Source organism: Perissodus microlepis, chromosome 6 (genome assembly GCF_051167445.1).
Source record: "Perissodus microlepis isolate ML-2025 ecotype Zambia chromosome 6, ASM5116744v1, whole genome shotgun sequence".
Classification (NCBI taxonomy): domain Eukaryota; kingdom Metazoa; phylum Chordata; class Actinopteri; order Cichliformes; family Cichlidae; genus Perissodus; species Perissodus microlepis.
Genome location: NC_140466.1, coordinates 38,076,596 through 38,098,922, shown reverse-complemented (window position 1 = coordinate 38,098,922; position 22,327 = coordinate 38,076,596). Strand labels below are relative to the sequence as shown.

The 22,327-nt window shown below is 39.3% G+C and overlaps 1 protein-coding gene across 1 annotated transcript; it reads right to left on the bottom strand.

Moving 5' to 3' along the window:
• Window positions 1-798: 798 nt before the first annotated feature.
• LOC146386202 (homeobox protein OTX1 B-like) lies at window positions 799-7,157 on the bottom strand. The gene is made up of 4 exons (XM_084932278.1): window positions 6,882-7,157; window positions 4,818-5,009; window positions 3,424-3,575; window positions 799-2,206 (listed from the first exon to the last, which is right to left on the bottom strand). The coding sequence occupies exons 2-4, from the start codon at window positions 4,912-4,914 to the stop codon at window positions 1,415-1,417; spliced, it is 1,041 nt and encodes a 346-aa protein (XP_084788404.1). The 5' UTR covers window positions 4,915-5,009; window positions 6,882-7,157; the 3' UTR covers window positions 799-1,414.
• Window positions 7,158-22,327: the final 15,170 nt, after the last annotated feature.

Sequence of the window (22,327 nt, the reverse complement as noted above, 5' to 3'; positions counted from 1 at the left end):
CTTTTTAATCAGTCTCTTACTTAATCCCGTTCCTACCTGAGTTACCTACTAGGTATATTTTGTTCTCAGGCATACTCATTTTTTTCATTGAATAAAGAGTTAGTGAATAGGATAGAAAATTCTCCAAGATGGTAATAACTCACAAATTCAGATGAATTGAACTTTCTCATGGCTCACTCTGAAACATATTTTATCACTGACTCACTGAATGTCCTCGAGTTCCTCGTAGTTTTTTGTCAGGACTATGACCAAACTATGTAAAAAACTATGTAACAAATTACACACATTGTAATACATTTACAATGATCTTAAATTTAAATGCAACACCCCAGAGATTTACTTTCAGGGTGTTGCATTCATTTGCTGCTTCTATAATTCCATTATTTTTTCTATAAGGTATTTTTTTTAGGCATTTAGTCCATCTCCTGCTCATGGTGAAATGATTGGCCAAGTTTCCAGGTGCTAATATGTATAAATTAAATAGAATAAATGAAAAATAAAACACTTGGTGAAATCTTTCTGAAAAAAAAAAAATCTATTTAAAGCAATATTTTTCAACCAAGCATAAAAAAATGCCTTTTGGTGCCATAGCAACAACTTACACCATAAATAAAACAAGTAAAAATGTTCAAACTGTTGTTCATGTGACCATATCTACACCTTTAAACCAGTTAAGCCAGTTTAGCCTGGTTTATTTTAAAACGAAGCTAGTTATTGTGTGATACTCTAAACTGCTGTTCACTAGCTAAAGTTGATGAGATTCATTCTGTATTTAGGAATAAAAGTTTCGTTAGACTGTTCATGTTTATACAAGACTTTATTATAAAGACACGAATGTACATCTCTCAAATTTCAATGCAATACTAACGTTGCGTGTCTAAATTCACATTTTTCATTTTCTTTCCTCTGCAGAGAACAAATAGCAGAATCTTTCACCTTACAAACAATTGCTGCAATTAAGTCTCCAAAATAAAATACCCACAGTTCCTCAACAAGAATCATGTTGGAAAATGATAGCAGCATCCTGTTTCAGATCTAAGAAAAGCCAACTCAAAAGTCTAATGTATATTAATCTCAGAGAGGATGTGTTTATCTTCTGAAGAATGATCTGTGTGGCAATCCCAGACTGGACTATAACAAATGTTCCATTGAAGTTTCACTAATAAAGGCCTTCAAAAGGTATAGCGTCAGTTTGTCTTGAATCTTGGAGTAGAAAAATAATCCTGGATGAATCACTCCACTGAAAAGCACACAGTCAAAGTTGAGGCTTCAAATCATATTGATTGGCTCACAGTTAAACTTTTTTCCTTTTTCAAATGTCACTACTTTTACTTTAAAGGATCTCCAAAAATAAACCACCAACAACAAAAATAATACTTCTTTAAAAACACAGAAGAAAAAAAAATGCAGGAAGTCACAGCACTTGGAAACGCCATGAGGCCTGGTCTTTATAGTCCAAACAGTCGGAGGCGTTGAAGTTGAGTTTCCAGGCTGAAGCTGCTGTCTGCTCTTTGTAATCCAGACAGTCTGTGGAGTTAAAGGCGAGGCTGGGTGCGCTGTATGCCTGGTGGTGGTGCGGTGGGTGGTGGTGATGATGGTGGTGTCCTGACGTCTGGCCAATGTGATGATGTGGGTGTCCTGACATGGAGCTGCTAGTCATTGGGCTGAGCTGGTGAGGGTGGTGCGGGTGGTGGTGGGAATGCATGGGTGCCAAGTATGAGCCGCACTCAACACCACCAAAATAGGAACCTGATGCTGAAGCCGGGTAACCCTGGCTGTACGCTGCTGCTGTCTGGCTGTAGGAAACAGGATAGGACGACGTTCCACTTGTCGCAGATGATGACACAGAGCGCTGCATGCAGGACGCGCTGGTAGGGGCGGCAGGGTCAGGCAGAGTGGCCGGTGCTGGTGCTGGTGAGATAGGTGCCGGGCTCCAGATGGATGACACTGGAGCAGTGATGGAGGTAGATGTGCTAATAAGACCAGGTCCACTTAGACCAGAGGAGACAGATGAGGAAGAGGAGGCGGATGAAGAGGAAGAGGTGGAGGAGGAGCTGGACACTTCTGGCGGAGTGAACTGACCGCTGCTCTCTGAACCAGTGCTCTCTCTGGTTGGAGATGACTTCTTCTTCAGTGGTTTTACCTTGGCACTGTTGCTGCTCTGCTGCTGCTGCCGACACTTGGCTCGTCTGTTCTTAAACCAGACCTGAGAAAGGAGAAGAGGTCAAAAGGTCATCATCATACATGCCCCAGGTCAGAAATAACAAACTGTAAAACCTGGCTGAAATAGCATGAAGGAAACACTTGCTGTTGCTGTTCGTTATTATACTTCCTCATGTAATCTCACCTTACCTCTTGTACACACTTGCACAATAAATACATAAATTAATTAATTAATCTTTAGAATTATGGGATGTTTTTGGCACTAAAAATATTTCAAATGAAATGAATAAAAATTATGAAAACAAAAACAATTAAAAACCAATCTGTTTCTTACTCATTTTTTTCAAACTTGCCAAAGATTTAAGGCATCTAACACTAAGATGTTTATGTAAATTACAAATTGTGGTGAATGCAATGTCCAGTGTTGATGATATTTTAAAAATACCTGATGCATGCCAGCGACATCTTTAACTTTAAACTTTTGTCTGGTACCTCCTTCAGTAAGTGCTGTGGTGATGTATATAAGTGATGACATGCTTTAGAAAATATTTTGTAAAAAGTGGAAAATGCTGATAAATAAAAGTATTCTAAAATATTTTGATTTTTAAATGTAAATAAATTTTACGTTTTGAAACATTACATCTTGTAAGTCTGATACACTGCTTTCATAATGTTCAAAAGATTGCATTAAACTATATTAACTGCCTTTTGATCCTAACATAAGAACTCTTTTTATAGCAAACCTTTTTATCGCATTTTATTTTAATAAATCCTGTGATGGCGTTTAGGTTCACAATTTTATGATGAGTATACAAATGTAAAATGGTGTTCTATGACATTGTGGTTTATAACATCAATTCAAAAAGCGTTTTTTAAATACAAATCTCCATAAGAAAATCAACCACTGCAGCTGAAATAATAATACAGATATCTGGGCTTGTCATAGTGTCATATCCTAGATATGCTATAATCCCAGCAGAGGGCTGCTAAAGCCAGCCATGGAAAACCTTTCAGAGCCTTCTTTAAAGAAAGCTCACCACATCAAAAGGTGGCCCTACGTTCTGCCACAGCCCAGCCAAATCCTTCCCTTACATTAAAGACTTTTCTCACAATCATGCAGATGCCTGAGGTTTTAAAAAATCCATCGAAAGGTGCCACGAAATGTAAAACGACAACTTCGGTGCAGGGAAGTGCCTTTTCTTGTCCTACATTTAAACATTTAAGTTCTAAACCAGGAAACAGGTTTTGTGTGTGCCTGACCTGCACTCTTGATTCCGGCAAGTTAATTTTCAGCGCCACCTCCTCCCTCATGAAGATATCCGGGTAACGGGTCTTGGCGAACAGCGACTCCAGAATGTCCAGCTGAGTCCTGGTGAAGGTGGTTCGCTCCCTGCGCTGCTTCCGCGGGTTGGCTGAAAACAAAGTGCTTGTTTAGTATTGGACTGAAGTCTATTGAATACCGTATAATACTAGTTTGCTCGTCCCAAATTACAAATTTCCAAACCTCGAGCATATCACACCTTCATTAAGTTTTTTGCTTTTAATTTTTGGATGCAGAAGTTATATTCCTTTTTTAAGATTATATAAATCTTGGCATATAAGCATTTCCTCCAATCGAGACAAAGGAGAGTGATAGGCCTGTATGAAATATCATATTAAGGTCTTGCGAAGTACTCCGAAATAAAGCAATGACAAAGTTCGGTCTTGAAGTTTCACTTTTGGATTTCAAAGTAATTTATCTAATAAGAACATTTACCAGATAACAGTGCTCCTTACAAATTCACCATCGAAATTACAAAAATGTTAAAGGACGATAATATGAGGCTTAGCAGGGATCTGTCACAATCATTACACTCACTGCTTAGCAGTACGAAAACGGAAAACAAACCAAACCTCCCATTAGCTTGAAGCAAAACACTTTTTAGGCTATGGCAATTTGGTTATTATTATAAGGATATTATTGGGAATAATTTCGCTGAAACTCATGCGGTAGTCTGCGTTAGGTTCTCACAGCTAACCAGCGTTAACACGGGCTTCAGGGGTCCGGGCCCACCCAGTAATGTCACTAGTAATACACTCGAACTATAAGTCGCACTAATCATTACAGTCTGATAATGAAAAACTTAAACACTCATATCCCAGATATGCCACTGCATATCTGCCACTGCCACTCAGTTTATTCAGTTCACAGTATAGAGTCTCTGCAGCGATCGGGGTAACCAGCATGACTGAGGAGGACACTGAGCAGATGGGCCTGTGCAGGTCAGAGTCTTTGAAATTAAAAAGAGGTCTTTCATCAGTTTGTACAACTTGTTTTAAAGCATGGTTAAAGCTTGAAAACTGCTAAACAAATAGAAAAAAGCGTGGAGGAATATTATGCGCGCACTAGTCAGATGTTCTGGTGTCCTGGTGAGTTAACTAATCCACTTCTGCACTTAAAGAAAACGCCTCTCCTGCTTTGCCTCTGTAATCTGAGACTGATATTTGTGGACTTTCTAACTCCATTTCTACGTTACAGACGGCAAATCATAATTGTATAATGCTTTTTTATGGAATAGGAAAGTGAATCGATTCCCTCCCCGTCTCAGTATGTTGCATCTCCAGTTCACATAGTCGTCAGTTTGGCACCGACCCTGCAGCTCACGGATCCTTACCGGGATATCCCACAGACGGGTGCAGCAGGTCCATGGCAGCTCCGCTCAGGCCCAGCCCGTTCATGCCGTACGGGGCCTGTTTGAGATAGGACATCATGCTAGAAGCAAGCGGGAGGAGAGACCGGAGTCTGGACGGAGAGGGCAGGTGTAGATCTCCCGGTTGTCGAGTGTTCAGCTCCCCTGTGTTCGGCTCTGGTTGTGAGACGCAGATGCGCGACAATTAATACTCATAATAAAAGAAACTTCGTGGTAATTTCGTAAGTGAACACTCAAAGCTTATCACGCAAGCAAAAAAAAAAAAAAGTGTTCGCTGAGAAATAAAACTCACAAATAACAAACACAAAAAAACAACCAACAAAAAACCACACACGCAAAAACGATGCAAAACTTGACTTTGGGGAGAAGCCTGTCAATAATAATAACCCCAAACATTAATCACAGCCTTTAACACTCTGAAAACACGAAAAACACAAATACAATTTTATGCTGTTAGAAAAAGTATAATAACGTTGATCGTCAATTTAAACATTTGATTTTTTATATTTTTATTTTATATTTGGGGCGTTTAAAATTATTTTAGCCCATGAATGTTAATGTATTATGAACAATAATAATCACTGAAAACCAAATTACCCGCCAAGAAGCTTTAAAGGAAAACACAAACATATGAACCTTTTCACATATTTGTGCTGGGGAAAACCCCCCAACTCCAGCAGTAAAAATAAACTGGAACAAAGTGTTACAAAACGCCTGAACTTTGCCTGTGTTGGAAGATAACATCAGTTTAGAGACACCCTTTCCCCCCCACGCGCCCCAAAAAATGCTTACGGGGGAAACTGAATTCTTTTTTCTCATAAAGAAAACCTCAAACTCCCGCTAAACTATTAATATAGTAATCACATTTTTGACTTTTCTTAAACATCCACCAGGATGTTTTAACAGCCCTGTTATCACTCAGATCTTCATTATGATTTCATTAATTCAATAGATCAATAAAATCGACCTGCAGCAATGTAGGTTTGCATCAGTCCAAATGAACTTTTTTCTCAAGCAGACATCTTTGCAAGTATCTGAGTCTTAAGTGGTTGCTCACTAGATCTTAATATTATAAATTAACGGTGTGATGAAATAAACTAAAAAAAGAAGTATTTGCTATTCCTGTCCTAGCTCATATTTTATTATTTCTTTTGTATTTCTCCAGCAGTTCTTCTGAAAAAAAAAGAATGTGCAAAATGGCACACGTAATCATCTGACACATGTAACATTACTGCTTTTCGCTGAAAATGATTTCAAATAAGTAACATAACCTAAATTGGGGTAAGAAAATATATATATATATATATAACAATAAAGACATGATACAATGCAGAAAGCTTCCATATCTAAATTTACAGGGAATATCCATCATGTTGGATTTGATTCATTTATCCTTTTCTCTAAAAATCGAGTCTACATTAGTGTGGGGCTAAATATTGGCTGAGAATTTCCAAAATCCACTGGGGTCCGTTTGGCAGCACCTGGAAGGTGCCGCGGGCCTCCTGTTGGATCTGAACTGAGGCCTCAAGCGCCAAATAAAGCCCGACTTATTTCCATAACCACGGGAAGCAGACAAACCGCGCAATGTAAATGCTAAACTTGTGTGCAAATGAACTCCATTACAATTTAGATTAGATCAACAGTGCGACAATTAGCAGAGTGCCCTTATCAGGAAAGTAACTGGAAGGCTGCGGGCTGAAAGTCCACCGACAGAATACAAAGTAAGACCCCCCCCCCCAAAAAAAAACAAGTACAAAAAACCAAAACAACTTTTAGCTGGAGCGATTGATAAGTTTAAAAGTTTTGTGTTGTTAAAGTTGTGAAATATGTCATTAATAAATAATTATATTTTTTGATTGACTGACTTGTTTTTAAATCTGTTCAAAACATTGCCTTTTAAAGATAGTTTTCGTTGATAAAACGATTACATATTCAAAATGGAAAAAGAAAAACACGTTCACAAGCGAAGAGAAAAAGAAAAATAGATCATTAAGAACAATTAAAATTAGGAACACATTTCAGTCTCACCTTCTTCGGGCTCCTTATTTTAAAATTCCCTTTAAGCGTCAAAACAGTAAGATCCAAAGTTCAAGAAAAATATCCTCATGAAGCGCAGTTTTGTTTTGTTATTTGGCAGAGATAAGAAAAAAGGTTCGGAAGCTCCACGTGAAAATCACACCTGTCTGCGATCTGTTAAACAAATGCGTACGGAGAAATGAACAAAAACTAAAACTAAAAAATAGGCCTTATTTCTCTCTTCAGCGAGCGTTTTGTCTCCAGCCGACGTTGACGGATGGAGATTAATGAACGTCTCTAGGGCACTAGCCTCTATGAGCCCAGAAAGCACACGGGCCTTCTTTCTGCGAGCCAATCATGGCACTCTGCGCCTATACAAGCAACGACAGCGACCAACCAGCCCCCGAGTTTGACACCGAAAAGCCCGCCCCTTGCGAATCTAAGCCACATCACGTGACATGAGTGAAAAGTTCAGGTCAGAAAGTTGGAGAGTGGTTCGGCTGCCATTACAGCGAGAAAACCACGATTCAGGTGCAAAACTTGAGATGGAACCTTGATATAATTAAAGAAACATTTATAATAAATAATGTTAACATTCATTAAATTAAACGTTAGCTTTAATCTGGCTTTGAAGAGTAATGAAAAACATTGATATTTATTAGGCGTAGTGTTTTGAGTGTTAAGTCATTTCCAATATGGTTTCACACTTAGGTTGCATTAATATTTACTTCAAAGAATTTCCATCAGATAATAAAAATGGCAGAGCTTTTAAAAACAGTTAAACGAAAGAAAACACAAATAAACAAACTATTAACTATCACATTAGAAAAAAAAACATTGTAGTGTTTCATTTAAGGTGTAATAATAGAAAGAAATAAACCTGTTTTATTCCGAGTTAATCACAAGCATATCTCAAACAACCTTGTTCTTCTATTGACAACATATCAAGTAAATAACCAAATAATCTATGTTAATGGAGGAACAACCACCCGAGAAAGTCTGCCTTGTGGCCTTGAGGAAAAAAATGAATAATAATCAAAAAGAATAAAATCGGTATGTTGTTTGGGTAAATGAGTATGAACAAGTTTGTAATCTATCTCATCGCTTTCCCCCGGAAATTGACTGTTGACGAAGGTGACAAAGCCAGGGATTGATCACTAGTATCAAGATATCAAATGGACGGAATCATTGTTGTGGAGGGTTTTTGTGGGTCTAATCCCAAATTGCAGGAGTATTTTCTTAATACTAAACCCGTAAATCCAGGGATCAAGCAGCTTGAAGAGGTTTGTGTGTGTGTGTGTGTGTGTGTGTGTATGTGTGTTGGAGGTGGGGGTTAAGTTTGGAGAGGCTCTCATCTGTGGTGTTGGTGCTTATTAAAAGCAAGATGCATAAAATCCCAGGTTATCAGAAAGCATGGAGGAGGCTTTGGCTAGGTTGCTGCACATTTTCCCACCTTGTATATGAAAATCTCACATAGAACCTTCCATGCAGACAGGGTAGAAACCCCCTAAAATCTTCTCTGCACACTGAAGATTTTAGGGGGAGAACACGTGATCCTGGATAACTAAAACACACTATCTGCTATGACTGTGATTTTCCTCAGTTCTTGCCCAGCTGGGACTTTCAGGTAAGCAATACTAAAACTTGATAATACTGAAAAATTGCCTCAGTAAGAGGCAAAACTGTATTAAAATCTTCTAATCTGATGCATTGTCTTAGGTGATGTAAATTTAGGATTATTTATCTAATAGTGCATTATTTCCCCAAGACTGTGTCATGTGATAATCTGTAGAAAATTGCTGTGGTAAGTGTGAGTGATCTAGTTCTTACTGAGCTTTGGGTCTTTGAACTGTTTTCTTACGCTACAGGAAATGAGTCTGTACAGCTGATCTGCATTTTGTCTTTCATATATTTTTCTGGAAATTTCTCAGTATGATGAGAATGTGATTATGTAACACCTCCTCAGGACAATTGCATTGAGGAGATGCTACTACAAGAAACGTATTACATGTAGTGACCTATATTGAATTTTTAAAATATCATGTAACTGTCCTTTTTGGATGTGTTATAGACTCTTTTACCAGACAAAAGTATTTTGAGTTTAATTAATTTTTTTTTTCCAAAAAAAGACAGCACACAGTAAACAAAGATAAATTTGACTGAGAGCATCATTAGTATTTTTCCCAGACATATTACAGGAAAATATGATTTATTTTATCAGCACAATCATGTGAAAAAATCATATGAAAATCTGATATCGTGATGGCTCAAGCTCAAGAGACCATCTGCAGTTAACACAGCGATTTTATACTGTGAAGTACACAGTTTAAAAAAATCTTTTAAAATTATCTGTTATATTTAAAAGCAGTCAAGCCTTTTTTTTTTACATTTTACATATATATTTTTTTAATATCAGAAAAGACTACCAATAAATTTAAACATATTTTTGCAATACTGATTTATAGATCATGTCATTTAGGCACACAGTTTGTATGATACCACAACCCTAAATCTGATAAGAATAGAATAGAATAGAATAGAATAGAATAGCTGTCACTGTCACTGTTACAAGAACAATAAAAGGCAGTTTGGCATCTCTCCGTGTGAAATACACAATAGCGTAAGTAAGTATTTACATAATAACACAGATAGATTTACATTTACACAAGAAAGATATGTACAACTTATTCATACACCTGCATACATACACATACATACATGTATATATACACATACATACATGTATATATACATGCATATATGCATGCGTACGTACATACACACACATATTTCCGCATACATGCTTACACACACACACACACACACACACACACACACACACATATGTATATATATATATATATACATATATACATACACATACATGCCATCTGAGGAGCAGGTGCATTGAGAGGTGCAGTGTGTGATCAGTGATATTGCACATTGAGTGAGGGGGCTGTTGCTACTATGATAAATACGGTTATAATAAATACCGTTTGGTGATTACCTTTTAATCTCTTTGGTTATGTGCATATGTAACAGAAAGAATACACATTTTATGATCACCAAATGGGCGTGCACAGCTATGAAAAGATTTATCTGTTTAGAGGTGTCCATCTGTCAAGTTGGACACTGTCACTCTAAGATATACTTTCGTTAGCCATGTATGTGTCAACATTTCTTTTCAGACCATCGGCATCTCAAGAGTTTTAGATTTCATGTATTTCAAAGATTTAACCTGTAGTTTCCAAAAAGTGCACTGAAAGAGGACCCGTGCCCAAGGATATCTATCTTTTTTCTATTTTTTTCAAACTAAAGTTTTTTTAAAATCTGTAAATCAAAACCAGAATTTCAAAATGTAAACAGGGAGGGAAATGTTTAAACACGTTGTCCAGAGTTTTAAACAAATAGAGAAACATGCTCTGCTTGATTAAAGAAAATGCAACATAGTGGACTGATTAAAGTCTGAAGTTAAACCTTTCTATTCATTAACCCATTTCCATTATGCAAGTAAAAGAAATCCTGAAACATTAAAAAAATTGAAAATGTGTATAGAGAAATCTGGTAATGTGCACTTTATCAACACTGTTAACCCCCTAAGGTTTTGTCAAGTATAAGTCTGTGTGACTAAATCACTAAATTTTAGGGAAATTCTGAAACTAGGTTTGAAATATTCTTTTGATTTTATGTTAATAGATTAAGCCTCAGTGCTAAAGGATGCCTTGCTCATATCTCTATTACACACGCTAATTCTGGCAAATGGAAAGGCAATGCGTTGGTTAACATGCCTTTTAAAAAGTCAACCCAAAGCATGAGCAGTATAGACCCATCTATATACAGGAGGCAGTCAGGGTGGATCCCCGAGTGCCTCCTGTTGAAACCTGTGTAGTTTCCATGAAAGTGTGTTCTCTGTTAATACTCTGTTAATTCCCCCTTAAGAAACTGTGCTCTCCAGAAAGTGTCCTTTCTCCCACTCTGACGGTACTGCTACGAATCCACCAAGGTGTTGGACTGACAGAAGGCAGAAACCTGAAATGAAAAATGTCTCGTTATTCAGTGTCAGGTACAGAACGGACAGCAGCGAACCCTGACAGAGACAAAGTGAAGAGCAGTGAGTGAGGAGTATGTAGCTGTCAGTCACTGGCCCCTATGGCCCCACCCCTCTCATTAAGAAGGCAAACAATGAAGATAGAGGGAGGGTGTGGTGGGGTGGTGGGGTTTACAAGCAGGGAGAAATCAGACACCAGGGCCACAAAACCAACTGACCCCATCCAGTACCCATCACCCCCTGAAACACAGAGAGGGATATGTATGGAGGGAATGACTTGGATGTGTGTATGTGTATATTGTGTGTGTGGGTGAGTGGTGGGATGGGGGGTAGACTTCCAATCCTTTTAGGATTATGCCCCCTCCAACCCCACACCCCCTTTGGCTCTGTTCTTCGCTCTTTCACTCTACTGCCCCTCGGGCAATCACCTTAAAACTTGCATAGCCAGCACTCATTCAGATGTCTCTAACAATGTGTAGCAGTGGTAACCATGTGAATGCTGGCAAGGCATGCAGGAATGCACAAATTCAGTTCCCTGTAACCCTCCCTGTAAATGGATTAAAAAAAACATACTGAAGGTGATGAAGCATTTCCCAGGAATGGTTATTTTAAAATGGTTATTACCTTAAAGTACTTCTCTGTTTGAAAGAGAAATAAGATGGGTATACCGCATGTGATCTTTGCAGTGCAAAAGTTACAGTTCTTGAAAAAGGTTTGGGCCATTAAAAGAATATCCCCTGCTTTTTCCCCCCCTATAAAAGCACCTTTGATTTGATTTAACGAAAAAAAATGTTGGTTCATCATAATTTTCTTTCTTTTGAATTTCTTTGATTTTATTGTTTAAATCAGTCCCATCCAATCAAAATGTGGCAAACTAACATAATTTCTTATTTTCCCCTCACTAGTTTTATTAGTAAATTCAAAGTATTGCATAAAACATCATTTTATTTATAAAGCACCAAATCACAACAACAGTCGCCTCAAAGTACTTAATATATATTGTAAGGTTAAGACCCTACAATAATATAGAGAAACCCCAGCAATCAGATGACCACTTATGAGCAAGCACTTTCGCCACAGTGGGAAGGAAAAACTCCCTTTTAACAGGAAGAAACCTCCAGCAGAACTAGGCTCAGGAAGGGGCGGCCATCTGCAGTGAGCTGTTTGGGGAGACGGGAGGGAGACAGGAAATACGTCATTTTCAATTCTGGATGCCAACAAAGGGTCAGAATTACGCTGCATGCTAACAGTTGGAACAATAAATTTTTTTCAAAGTCTGCACTGTAAAAACCTAATTGTTTTTCAGTTTTCATACGAATAATAATGCTTGAGTTAAACTGCCCAAAAAGTTGATTCTGTTCAACTGGATGTAACGTTTTTCATTGGGAGAAACGTCATCGCTCATCTGACTAACTTCTTCAGTCTCAGCTGACTGGAGGTTTCCTCAACATTATAAACAGTGCATTTGCTTACTGATCGAAATTAGCACCACTTACGAACAATGGGCTGTAAGGTCAGTTTTATGATCGTTAATATGCAAATTCACATGACCATTGATTAACAACCTCTGATCAAAGAACATTGATCAGTGACAACTGATCAATGGCCATGAGTACCATTCACAGAGAGTTGGGGAATGGCTGCAATCACAGCATTGTAAGATGGTGAAAGATGTACCCTTAGGCCCCCTCCTCGATTCAGAGATGGTCTTTTCCCTTGTCCAGGATGTGTACAGCCTCATCATTGAAAGAGTGTCCACTGGTCTGTAGGTGTAAATAGACTGCGGAGTCCTGGCCTAATGAGTTAGCTCTTCTGTTTTGTGCTATCTACTTAACCAGCGGTTGTTTGGTTTCCCTGGATGTATAAATCATAGGAACTAGAGATTTGACTTTCACCCAGGTGTTTGCCACATACAGTGGCTTGCAAAAGTATTCGGCCCCCTTGAACTTTTCCACATTTTGTCACATTACAACCACAAACATGAATCAATTTTATTGGAATTCCACGTGAAAGACCAATACAAAGTGGTGTACATGTGAGAAGTGGAACAAAAATCATACATGATTCCAAACATTTTTTACAAATAAATAACTGCAAAGTGGGGTGTGCGTAATTATTCAGCCCCCTGAGTCAATACTTTGTAGAACCACCTTTTGCTGCAATTACAGCTGCCAGTCTTTTAGGGTATGTCTCTACCAGCTTTGCACATCTAGAGACTGAAATTCTCGCCCATTCTTCTTTGCAAAAGAGCTCCAGCTCAGTCAGATTAGATGGACAGCGTTTGTGAACAGCAGTTTTCAGATCTTGCCATAGATTCTCGATTGGATTTACATCTGGACTTTGACTGGGCCAGTCTAACACATGGATATGTTTTGTTTTAAACCATTCCATTGTTACCCTGGCTTTATGTTTAGGGTCGTTGTCCTGCTGGAAGGTGAACCTCCGCCCCAGTCTCAAGTCTTTTGCAGACTCCAAGACGTTTTCTTCCAAGATTGCCCTGTATTTGGCTCCATCCATCTTCCCATCAACTCTGACCAGCTTAATAATAATAATAATGGATTGCATTTATATAGTGCTTTTCGGGACCCCTCAAAGCGCTTTACAATACCACTATTCATTCACTCTCACATTCATACACTGGTGGAGGCAGCTACAGTTGTAGCCACAGCTGCCCTGGGGCAGCTTCCCTGTCCCTGCTGGAGAGAAGCCCCCCCAGAGCATGATGCTGCCACCACCATATTTGACAGTGGGGATGGTGTGTTCAGAGTGATGTGCAGTGTTAGTTTTCCGCCACACATAGCGTTTTGCATTTTGGCCAAAAAGTTCCACTTTGGTCTCATCTGACCAGAGCACCTTCTTCCACATGTTTGCTGTGTCCCCCACATGGCTTGTGGCAAACTGCAAACGGGACTTCTTATGGTTTTCTGTTAACAATGGCTTTCTTCTTGCCACTCTTCCATAAAGGCCAACTTTGTGCAGTGCACGACTAATAGTTGTCCTATGGACAGATTCCCCCACCTGAGCTGTAGATCTCTGCAGCTCGTCCAGAGTCACCATGGGCCTCTTGGCTGCATTTCTGATCAGCGCTCTCCTTGTTTGGCCTGTGAGTTTAGGTGGACGGCCTTGTCTTGGTAGGTTTACAGTTGTGCCATACTCCTTCCATTTCTGAATGATCGCTTGAACAGTGCTCCGTGGGACGTTCAAGGCTTGGGAAATCTTTTTGTAGTCTAAGCCTGATTTAAATTTCTCAATAACTTTATCCCTGACCTGTCTGGTGTGTTCTTTGGACTTCATGGTGTTGTTGCTCCCAATATTCTCTTAATGTCATGATCCTGGGCCATGTTGGCCCAGCATTCTTAGTTTTCATGTATTCTTGTATTTTGTTCTTCATTTAGGCCACGGTTCCTGGGTTGCTCTGTTAAGTTGTTCCTTATTTTGATTTCCCCCTGTGACTTTTACCCCCTGTGTGCCCCTCTGTATCTGTGAGCCCTCGTCTCCCCTCCTTGTGTTTCATTCAATGTTTTCCCCAGCCCGTTATGTCTGTGCTCTCTCTCTCTCTCCTCCTGTCTGAACCTCTGTGTACTTCCTGTTTTACTTTGACAGTCTCTCATCAGTATGCGTCATGTTGTGTTCACTCCTGCCCTGTCTCGTTATGTTGTTATGTTATGTCTCGTTGTATTGTATTTATTTAAATTTTTATTTTTAATTATTTTATTTGCATTTTTTAATCACTCTCTTATATTTAAATGTTCATTTGCTATTTCACCTAGGGTTTGAGAGTAACGAAATTTCTATTCTCTGTATGTCCTGTACATGTGGCAGAATTGACAAATAAAGTTGACTTGACTTGACTTGATGATTATCTGTGTCAGCTGTGTTCCCCGTGTGCTCCCACTTCCCTCGTTAACCCTCTGTGGATTTACGTCCGCGTCTCCCTCAGTTCGGTGTCGCGTTCTCCCTCATGACTGTGTGTGATTCTCCCTGTGTTTTCTGGTGAGCTTTATATTTAGTTTTTCCCAGTTTAGTTTTCTATAACTTGTGAGCTGTTTTTCCAGCAATAAAGCTGTGCTTTTTGAGTTTATCCCCCGTGTCCCCGTGAGTTTGCGTTTGGGTCCAATTCCTGCCTGCCACACAGCCGAAACCATGACACTTAAACAACCTCTGAGGCCGTCACAGAGCAGCTGTATTTGTACTGATATTAGATTACACACAGGTGCTCTCTATTTAGTCATTAGCACTCATCAGGCAATGTCTATGGGCAACTGACTGCACTCAGACCAAAGGGGGCTGAATAATTATGCACACCCCACTTTTCAGTTATTTATTTGTAAAAATGTTTGGAGTCATGTATGATTTCCGTTCCACTTCTCACGTGTACACCACTTTGTGTTGGTCTTTCACGTGGAATTCCAATAAAATTGATTCATGTTTGTGGCTGTAATGTGACAAAATGTGGGAAAGTTCAAGGGGGCCGAATACTTTTGCAAGCCGCTGTACCTGAACCGATGACTTATTGGTGCTCCAGGGTTGGATAACAGAGTCCTCTTTTCCACTTCTTACATTTATACGTTGGCCAGAATAAGTGAAACTGGGGAAACCATGGCACACCCATGTTTCTGCCTGTAGTACCAACCCTTGTATGTGAAATATGCAGAATCAAGACACAGTTCCAAGAGCAAACACACTGAGGGTGGTTCTGTTGCTGAGGTTGGGGTTGTCCTGTAATTTCTTACAAACTACTTAAACTGCTTCACTGACTCGAACACAAGTAAGGAGAACATCGCATGAGGCCATTGTTTCATCTGCCTCCCTAACGGCATCTCTCATTTTCTCAAAAAAATCCAAAGTGTTCTGGATTTGGTGTTTAGAGCTGCCTACCAACAGATTGATAATTACAGACAATTGTTCAATCCGGACAATCCAGATGGATGATAATGTTGTTGTCATTACTAAGCAATGTGAATGCCTTTCTCTCCTCCATGCTGATGTTGGATGCTGGGGACTTTGCATTGCTTAGACAGGCCAAATCTTTCGTCCATAGTTGGTCTGCATTGCTGAAAACTAAGCGGTTTTAAAGTGAAAGTGCCCTGAATAAACCAGCTAGTATTGGTGCTTAAAACCAAATCCCAAATAGTTTTCCTTTGAAGGTCCTTATTAGACCCTTAACAGAGGAAACATAATTGTTTCAGGGCACTTTCATGGGTTGTTTTGGATGTTAGAAACAAATCAATAACTTGATTTTTCAGTTGGAATATTTGTCAGTTCTGACACATCACAGCACAAAATGGGGACATTCATGCGGCGATCTGGAACCTTTGTATGATTATCAGATAAGTATAAATAAGCAATATGTCTTCTCATGGTCCTAGATGTTGGACTAAGGGTTTTTGAATACTTGGTTTCAAATACTTGTTTAAGTATTTTCTGCTTGATTCTCAAGTTAGTTATTGTTCATATCTTTATCTTCTTGCATTTCCTCAGTGCTTAGTAATTCTAAGTTTCAATTTCTATCTTCCTCATTACCGTTTTATGTTCACTCATTTTCAGTATTCATAGTTATTTGCTGTTTTATTTTGGTAATAATAGTCATCTATATATTGTCTTTGGATTGACTTCTTGTCTGTCTTTTTCTTTTGTGGGATCAGCTGGGTTTAGCTCCCCCTTGTTTCCACTTGTTATCTATATGTATTCATAGCTTCAGTTTGCCTGTATTCTTGGTTGCATCATATTGCGAGCCTGTTTCTGTGTCTTTCCTGAATTTTAGTAACTCTGCATTTTGGAATCTCGTTTTGCCTCGATTTAGATTATGGAATGTGTTAGCTACAATAAAGGCTTTCCTTTTGTTCCACCAAGTCTGTCTATTTGGTGGTAACTCCTGTAAATCTTGACATCTCATGCAAACCTAAGGAGAACTTTTATCAAAGTCAAACTTAAGTGGGAAAAGTGGGAGAGAGTGGATTTTGAAGGTTTGCTGGTTCTAAAAGCTTATTCTCATTTTATTCCAATTAATATGTTTACTGACAATAGGTATTTTCATTTTGACCCTCTGTGAAAAAACAGCTTTAGCTGCTCACTGTATAACTGTTTGGAAAAGAGCCGTCTAAAATGTGAATTTACACCTTCCCAAACAACTGCTGATCTTATGCACATGACACTCCCACCCTGCCCTTAGTGTACACGAAAAAGGGAACTGCCATTTGTCCTTATCTTGTAGTCCAGTCAACTAGAAGCAGTGAGAGAGTTTGCTCTATCATCAGGGCTGGGCATTTGATAGGATTCTGGCACTACAGCTAATCAATCTGAAGCACAGAGCTGCCAGAAGATGTGTAACAAAGCTCAAAGAACCTCACAAATGGTCCAGTCCTGGGGATTAGCCTCTGCACAGGATTAAATATTGATTTTGAACGTCTAAAAAAGCTTATTGTATAAAACTGCAGCAGACTACAAAAGTAGCGGACTCTATTCATGAATCTGTCTTTCAGAGAGGAGCTTGAACTTTCAAATACAGAGACCCCGAGCATGAATCAAAACAGAAATAAATGGAGGAGAAATCAATGGCAGGGATGAACTATGGTGGCACATTGTTAACTGGGGAATCACAAGTCTCCCTCACTTCTTCATGTTGGAGGTGAGAGGGTGGTATATTTGCTTCTTCTGATTGTGATGACTACTTTATTGTAAATCCTAAAACTTTCTCACATGTTATTTTTGACGATGGGCCGTTTCTATGGGAGTTCTAGTTTGTAACTCAAGTACAGCTAAACAATTTAATGGTTTTATGAATGATTAAAATATGTATGAAGTCCAGGGTGTACCCTGCCTCTCATCCTATGACAGCTGGAATAGGCTCCAGGACCCTATGACCTTGAATTGGATAAGTGGAAGGAAATTGATAAATGGCTGGAAGTACTGAAGTAAATAGGCCTTTATTGGAAATGATTACGTGATTAAAAAAGCAAAATAGCAGCTTTTTTCAGTGATTGTGTGAATGTGTGCGTGAATGGGTGGATGACTGGATGTGTAAAGCGCTTTGGGGTCCTTAGGGACTAGTAAAGCATTATACAAATACAGGCCATTTGCCATTGTGAAAACATGTTGCAAAAAATTAGATTGAAGGTCAGTTTAGTTCACAGGGTGAGAAAGCAACTATGTGGTACACAACTGACGTTCTACTAGCAGCCTGGGTTTAGGGAGCGTGGGTAAAGCCTGGTTCTGCCAGAGGTTTCTTCCTGTTAAAATGAAGTTTTTCCTTCCCACTGTTGCCAATTGCTTGCTCAAATTGGTCATTGAGTATTATTGTAGGGTCTTCACAATGAAAAGCATCATGTGATATATATATATAAGGTCTAGCCTAGGACCCTTACTGGATACAGACGCCCCAGGCGGAATTTGAACTTGCGCTCCTCTGCTCCAAAGGCATGTAGTAACCACTATGCTATCCAGCTGCTATTCGGCGCACTAGGTGCAGTGACTCCCAAGCTAGGCGAGTGGCCTAGCTTCACATCTTCTCGAGCTCCTCTCTGAGCCCTTGGTACTTCTCAAGCTTCTCATTTTCCTTCTTGCTGATGTTGCTGTCATTCTGTAGCGCTATTTCTATCATTAAGGCCGTCTTCCTCTGCTTGTCCACCACCAGTATGTCTGGTTGGTTAGCCATCACCAGTTTGTCCATTTGTATCTGGAAGTCCCACAGGATCTTAGCTTGGTCATTCTTGACCACCCTAGGGGGTGTCTCCCATTTTGACTTTGGGACTAGAACAATTCCTTGGAATTGTTAGTCTGCCTCCCTATCGGATCGATTGATAAGCAGGATCCGCTTATCAATTCTTGCACTCTTCCTACAATCAGCTGAGCTGATTTCAGGTCGTGTGTTGGAGAAGGAAAGTAGTGGGGCAGTCTACAGCGTGGATATTCAATTCAATTCAATTCAATTTTATTTATATAGTGCCAAATCACAACAGCAGTCGCCTCAAGGCGCCTTTATATTGTTAGGTAGACCCTACAATAAAATATACAGAGAAAAAACCCAACAATCATATGACCAAACCCTATGAGCAAGCACTTTGGCGACAGTGGGAAGGAAAAGGACGCATCAGTCACGGCCATCTGCCGTGACTGGTTGAGAGACCCAGAGATTAATAACAAGTGTGATTCAGCAGAGAGGTCTATCAACACATGTTGAGTGAGAAAGGTGACTGAAAAGGAAATACTCAATGCATCATGGGAATCCCCCAGCAGCCTACACCTATTGCAGCATAAATAAGCGAGGATTCAGAGTCACCTGATCCAGCCCTAACTATATACTTTAGCAAAAAGGAAGGTTTGAAGCCTAATCTTGAAAGTAGAGATAGTGTCTGTCTCCCGAATCCAAACTGGAAGCTGGTTCCACAGAAGAGGGGCCTGAAAACTGAAGGCTCTCCCTCCCATTCTACTTTTAAATACTCTAGGAACAACAAGTAGGCCTGCAGTGTGAGAGCGAAGTGCTCTAATAGGGTGATATGGTACTACAAGGTCATTAAGATAAGATGGGGCCTGATTATTTAAGACCTTGTATGTGAGGAGCAGGATTTTGAATTCAATTCTGGATTTAACAGGAAGCCAATGAAGGGAAGCCAAAACAGGAGAAATCTGCTCTCTCTTTCTAGTCCCTGTCAGTACTCTTGCTGCAGCATTTTTGATTAACTGAAGGCTTTTCAGTGAGTTTTCAGGACATCCTGATAATAATGAATTGCAGTAGTCCAGCCTGGAAGTAATAAATGCATGAACTAGTTTTTCAGCGTCACTCTGAGACAGGATATTTCAAATTTTAGAGATTTTGCGCAAATGAAAAAAGGCAGTCCTACATATTTGTTTAATATGTGCACTGAAGGACATGTCCTGGTCAAAAATGACTCCAAGGTTCCTCACAGCGTTACTGGAGGCCAGGGTAATAGCATCCAGAGTAAGAATCTGGTTAGATACCACATTTCTAAGATTTTCAGGGCCGAGTACAATAACCTCAGTTTTGTCTGAATTAAGAAGCAGAAAGTTAGCGGCCATCCAGGTCTTTATGTCTTTAAGACATTCCTGTAGTTCAACTAATTGGTGTGTGTTATCTGGATTCATGGATAGATAGAGGTAAGTGTCATCTGCATAGCAGTGAAAATGTATACTATGTCTTCTGATGATACTGCCTAAGGGAAGCACGTATAATGTGAAAAGAACTGGTCCTAGCACTGAACCTTGTGGAACTCCATAATTAACCTCAGTGTGTGAAGAGGAGGATATTACTTTGATTTTCTACCGCAGAAAAGGATGAGAGCATGATGGTAAAGTGGAGGCTGCTCCAGGACAGAAACAATTATGCTGATAATACAACTTCGGGCGAAGACAGCATGCTAATGCTAAGCTAGCCAAGAACACAGAGTAATCTTAAAGCTGAGTGAATGCTGACCCCAGCCCAGCATCGTCATAAAGTGAGCCGTTATTTGTGGTGAAGTCAGCCACTGCTAAACTTCAACAGGTAAAAAAGGGATGAGAAGTCAGGCTGCAGCCTCCATTTCCACCTGTTCATGTTTCTATAGTAGAATCAACATGACCATCACTTTAAAGTTTGGTATATATATATATATATATATATATATATATATATATATATATATATATATATGTGTGTGTGTGTGTCCTCATTAGGATAGGGATTTGTGTTGGTGGGTGGGACTGTAGCCTGTAGGTTTATATTGTTAAGTGGTAATTATGAGACAGTGAGTTTCAGATCATTTTATAGAGTAACATGAAAGTAACTTAACGAGTAGTACAAAAACCGGTTCTTGATTCCCATCCCTATCGATAAGGGAATAGATTAAGAAATTGAATCAATAAGTGATATCGATAATGGAAATGGAACAGCTAAATTACTCAAACTCATACTCCATTTCTCATACATACTCGGCACAGATGTTTCTGTATACTGATTGAATTGAGTGATCATGTGGCTCACATGAATAGTATTCATATTTAAAACAATTTTAAATGATGATAACAAAAGGAGAAAGTGAATTAACATCTCCTACGCTAGGAGAGTATGGTTTTTGCAAACAGTTTTAGTCATTCAGTGTTGTACTGAAGTGCACTAGAAGTGACCAAATTAAATTTTTGGGGGTCCTGGGTAAATGCCCTGGGACTGATCACTTGTTATATAATCTTTAATCCAACAAAAAAAAACAAAACAAAACAAAACAAAACAAAACAAGAAAACAATAAACTAAAGCACTTTTTTCCACTTCCATTTCCACTTCACTGAATCAAAGATTTACAAGATGAATTCTCTGTAACAGGTTCATATTTCCCAGAGGAGCAATCTTTGGATTAATTCATTTTTGTCAGATAAACAGAGGAGTCACATTCTGTACAAAACCAACACCATCTGTTGTATGTCATTATTATTACTATAAAATGTGCTGTTGTTTTCTGATGTCCTTTATTGGTGATTGTAAGTTTGATTGGTTTAGTTAGTTAAAAGTGTTAGAGTTACTAAAAAATATTGGGAACAAAAGTCCTGCTCAGTGTAACTATATAATATCAAATATGCGCTATTTTATTTATACAGTGCCAAATCACAGCAACAGTCGCCTCAAGGCGCTTTATATTGTAAGGTAGACCCTACAATAATACATACAGTGAAAAAACCCAACGATCATATGACCTCCATATGAGCAAGCCCTTTGGGACAGTGGGAAGGAAAAACTCCCTTTTAACAGGAAGAAACCACCGGCAGAACCAGGCTCAGGGAGGGACAGCCATCTGCCGCGACCGGTTGGGGTGAGACAAGGAACACAGGATAAAAGACATGCTGTGGAAGAGAGCAAGTATGATTCAATGCAGATAGGTCTATTAACACATAAGGGGTGTCCAAATTCATAGGCTGCATCCTCCTGACGCCGCACTTGTAGGCCGATTACGTCACAGCGACGTGACAAAGGCTGTCCAAATTTGTAGACTCCTACAAATGCGTCCTCCTTTTCCTCAGATTTGAAGGATGGGTCGGGTGTAATCCTTTGTGGCCCACCATATCCCAGGATTCATAGCGCGGCCCAGCCAATTCCAGTTTCCAACAATGGTGACAGCTACTTAGTTTTAATATTATTCTTATTACTTTTTCTGGGTCACAAAATAAACTTTTAAGATATTTTCAGGTGAGAATGTAACTGTGTAAACCTCAAATATCTGCTTGGTTTATCAAGACATCACATATTTGCAAAACTACTCCGACATTTTCGGAGATGTCTGTTACCCACCAGCTCGCTAGCTAGCTGGGGCGATAACAGCGAACTCCTCACACATCGTTTTCAAACCTCCTGCGGTCTTTCGCTACTTAGGTTAAACTTAAAACTGTTATTCAAATCAAATCAAATCAAAATTTATTTATATAGCA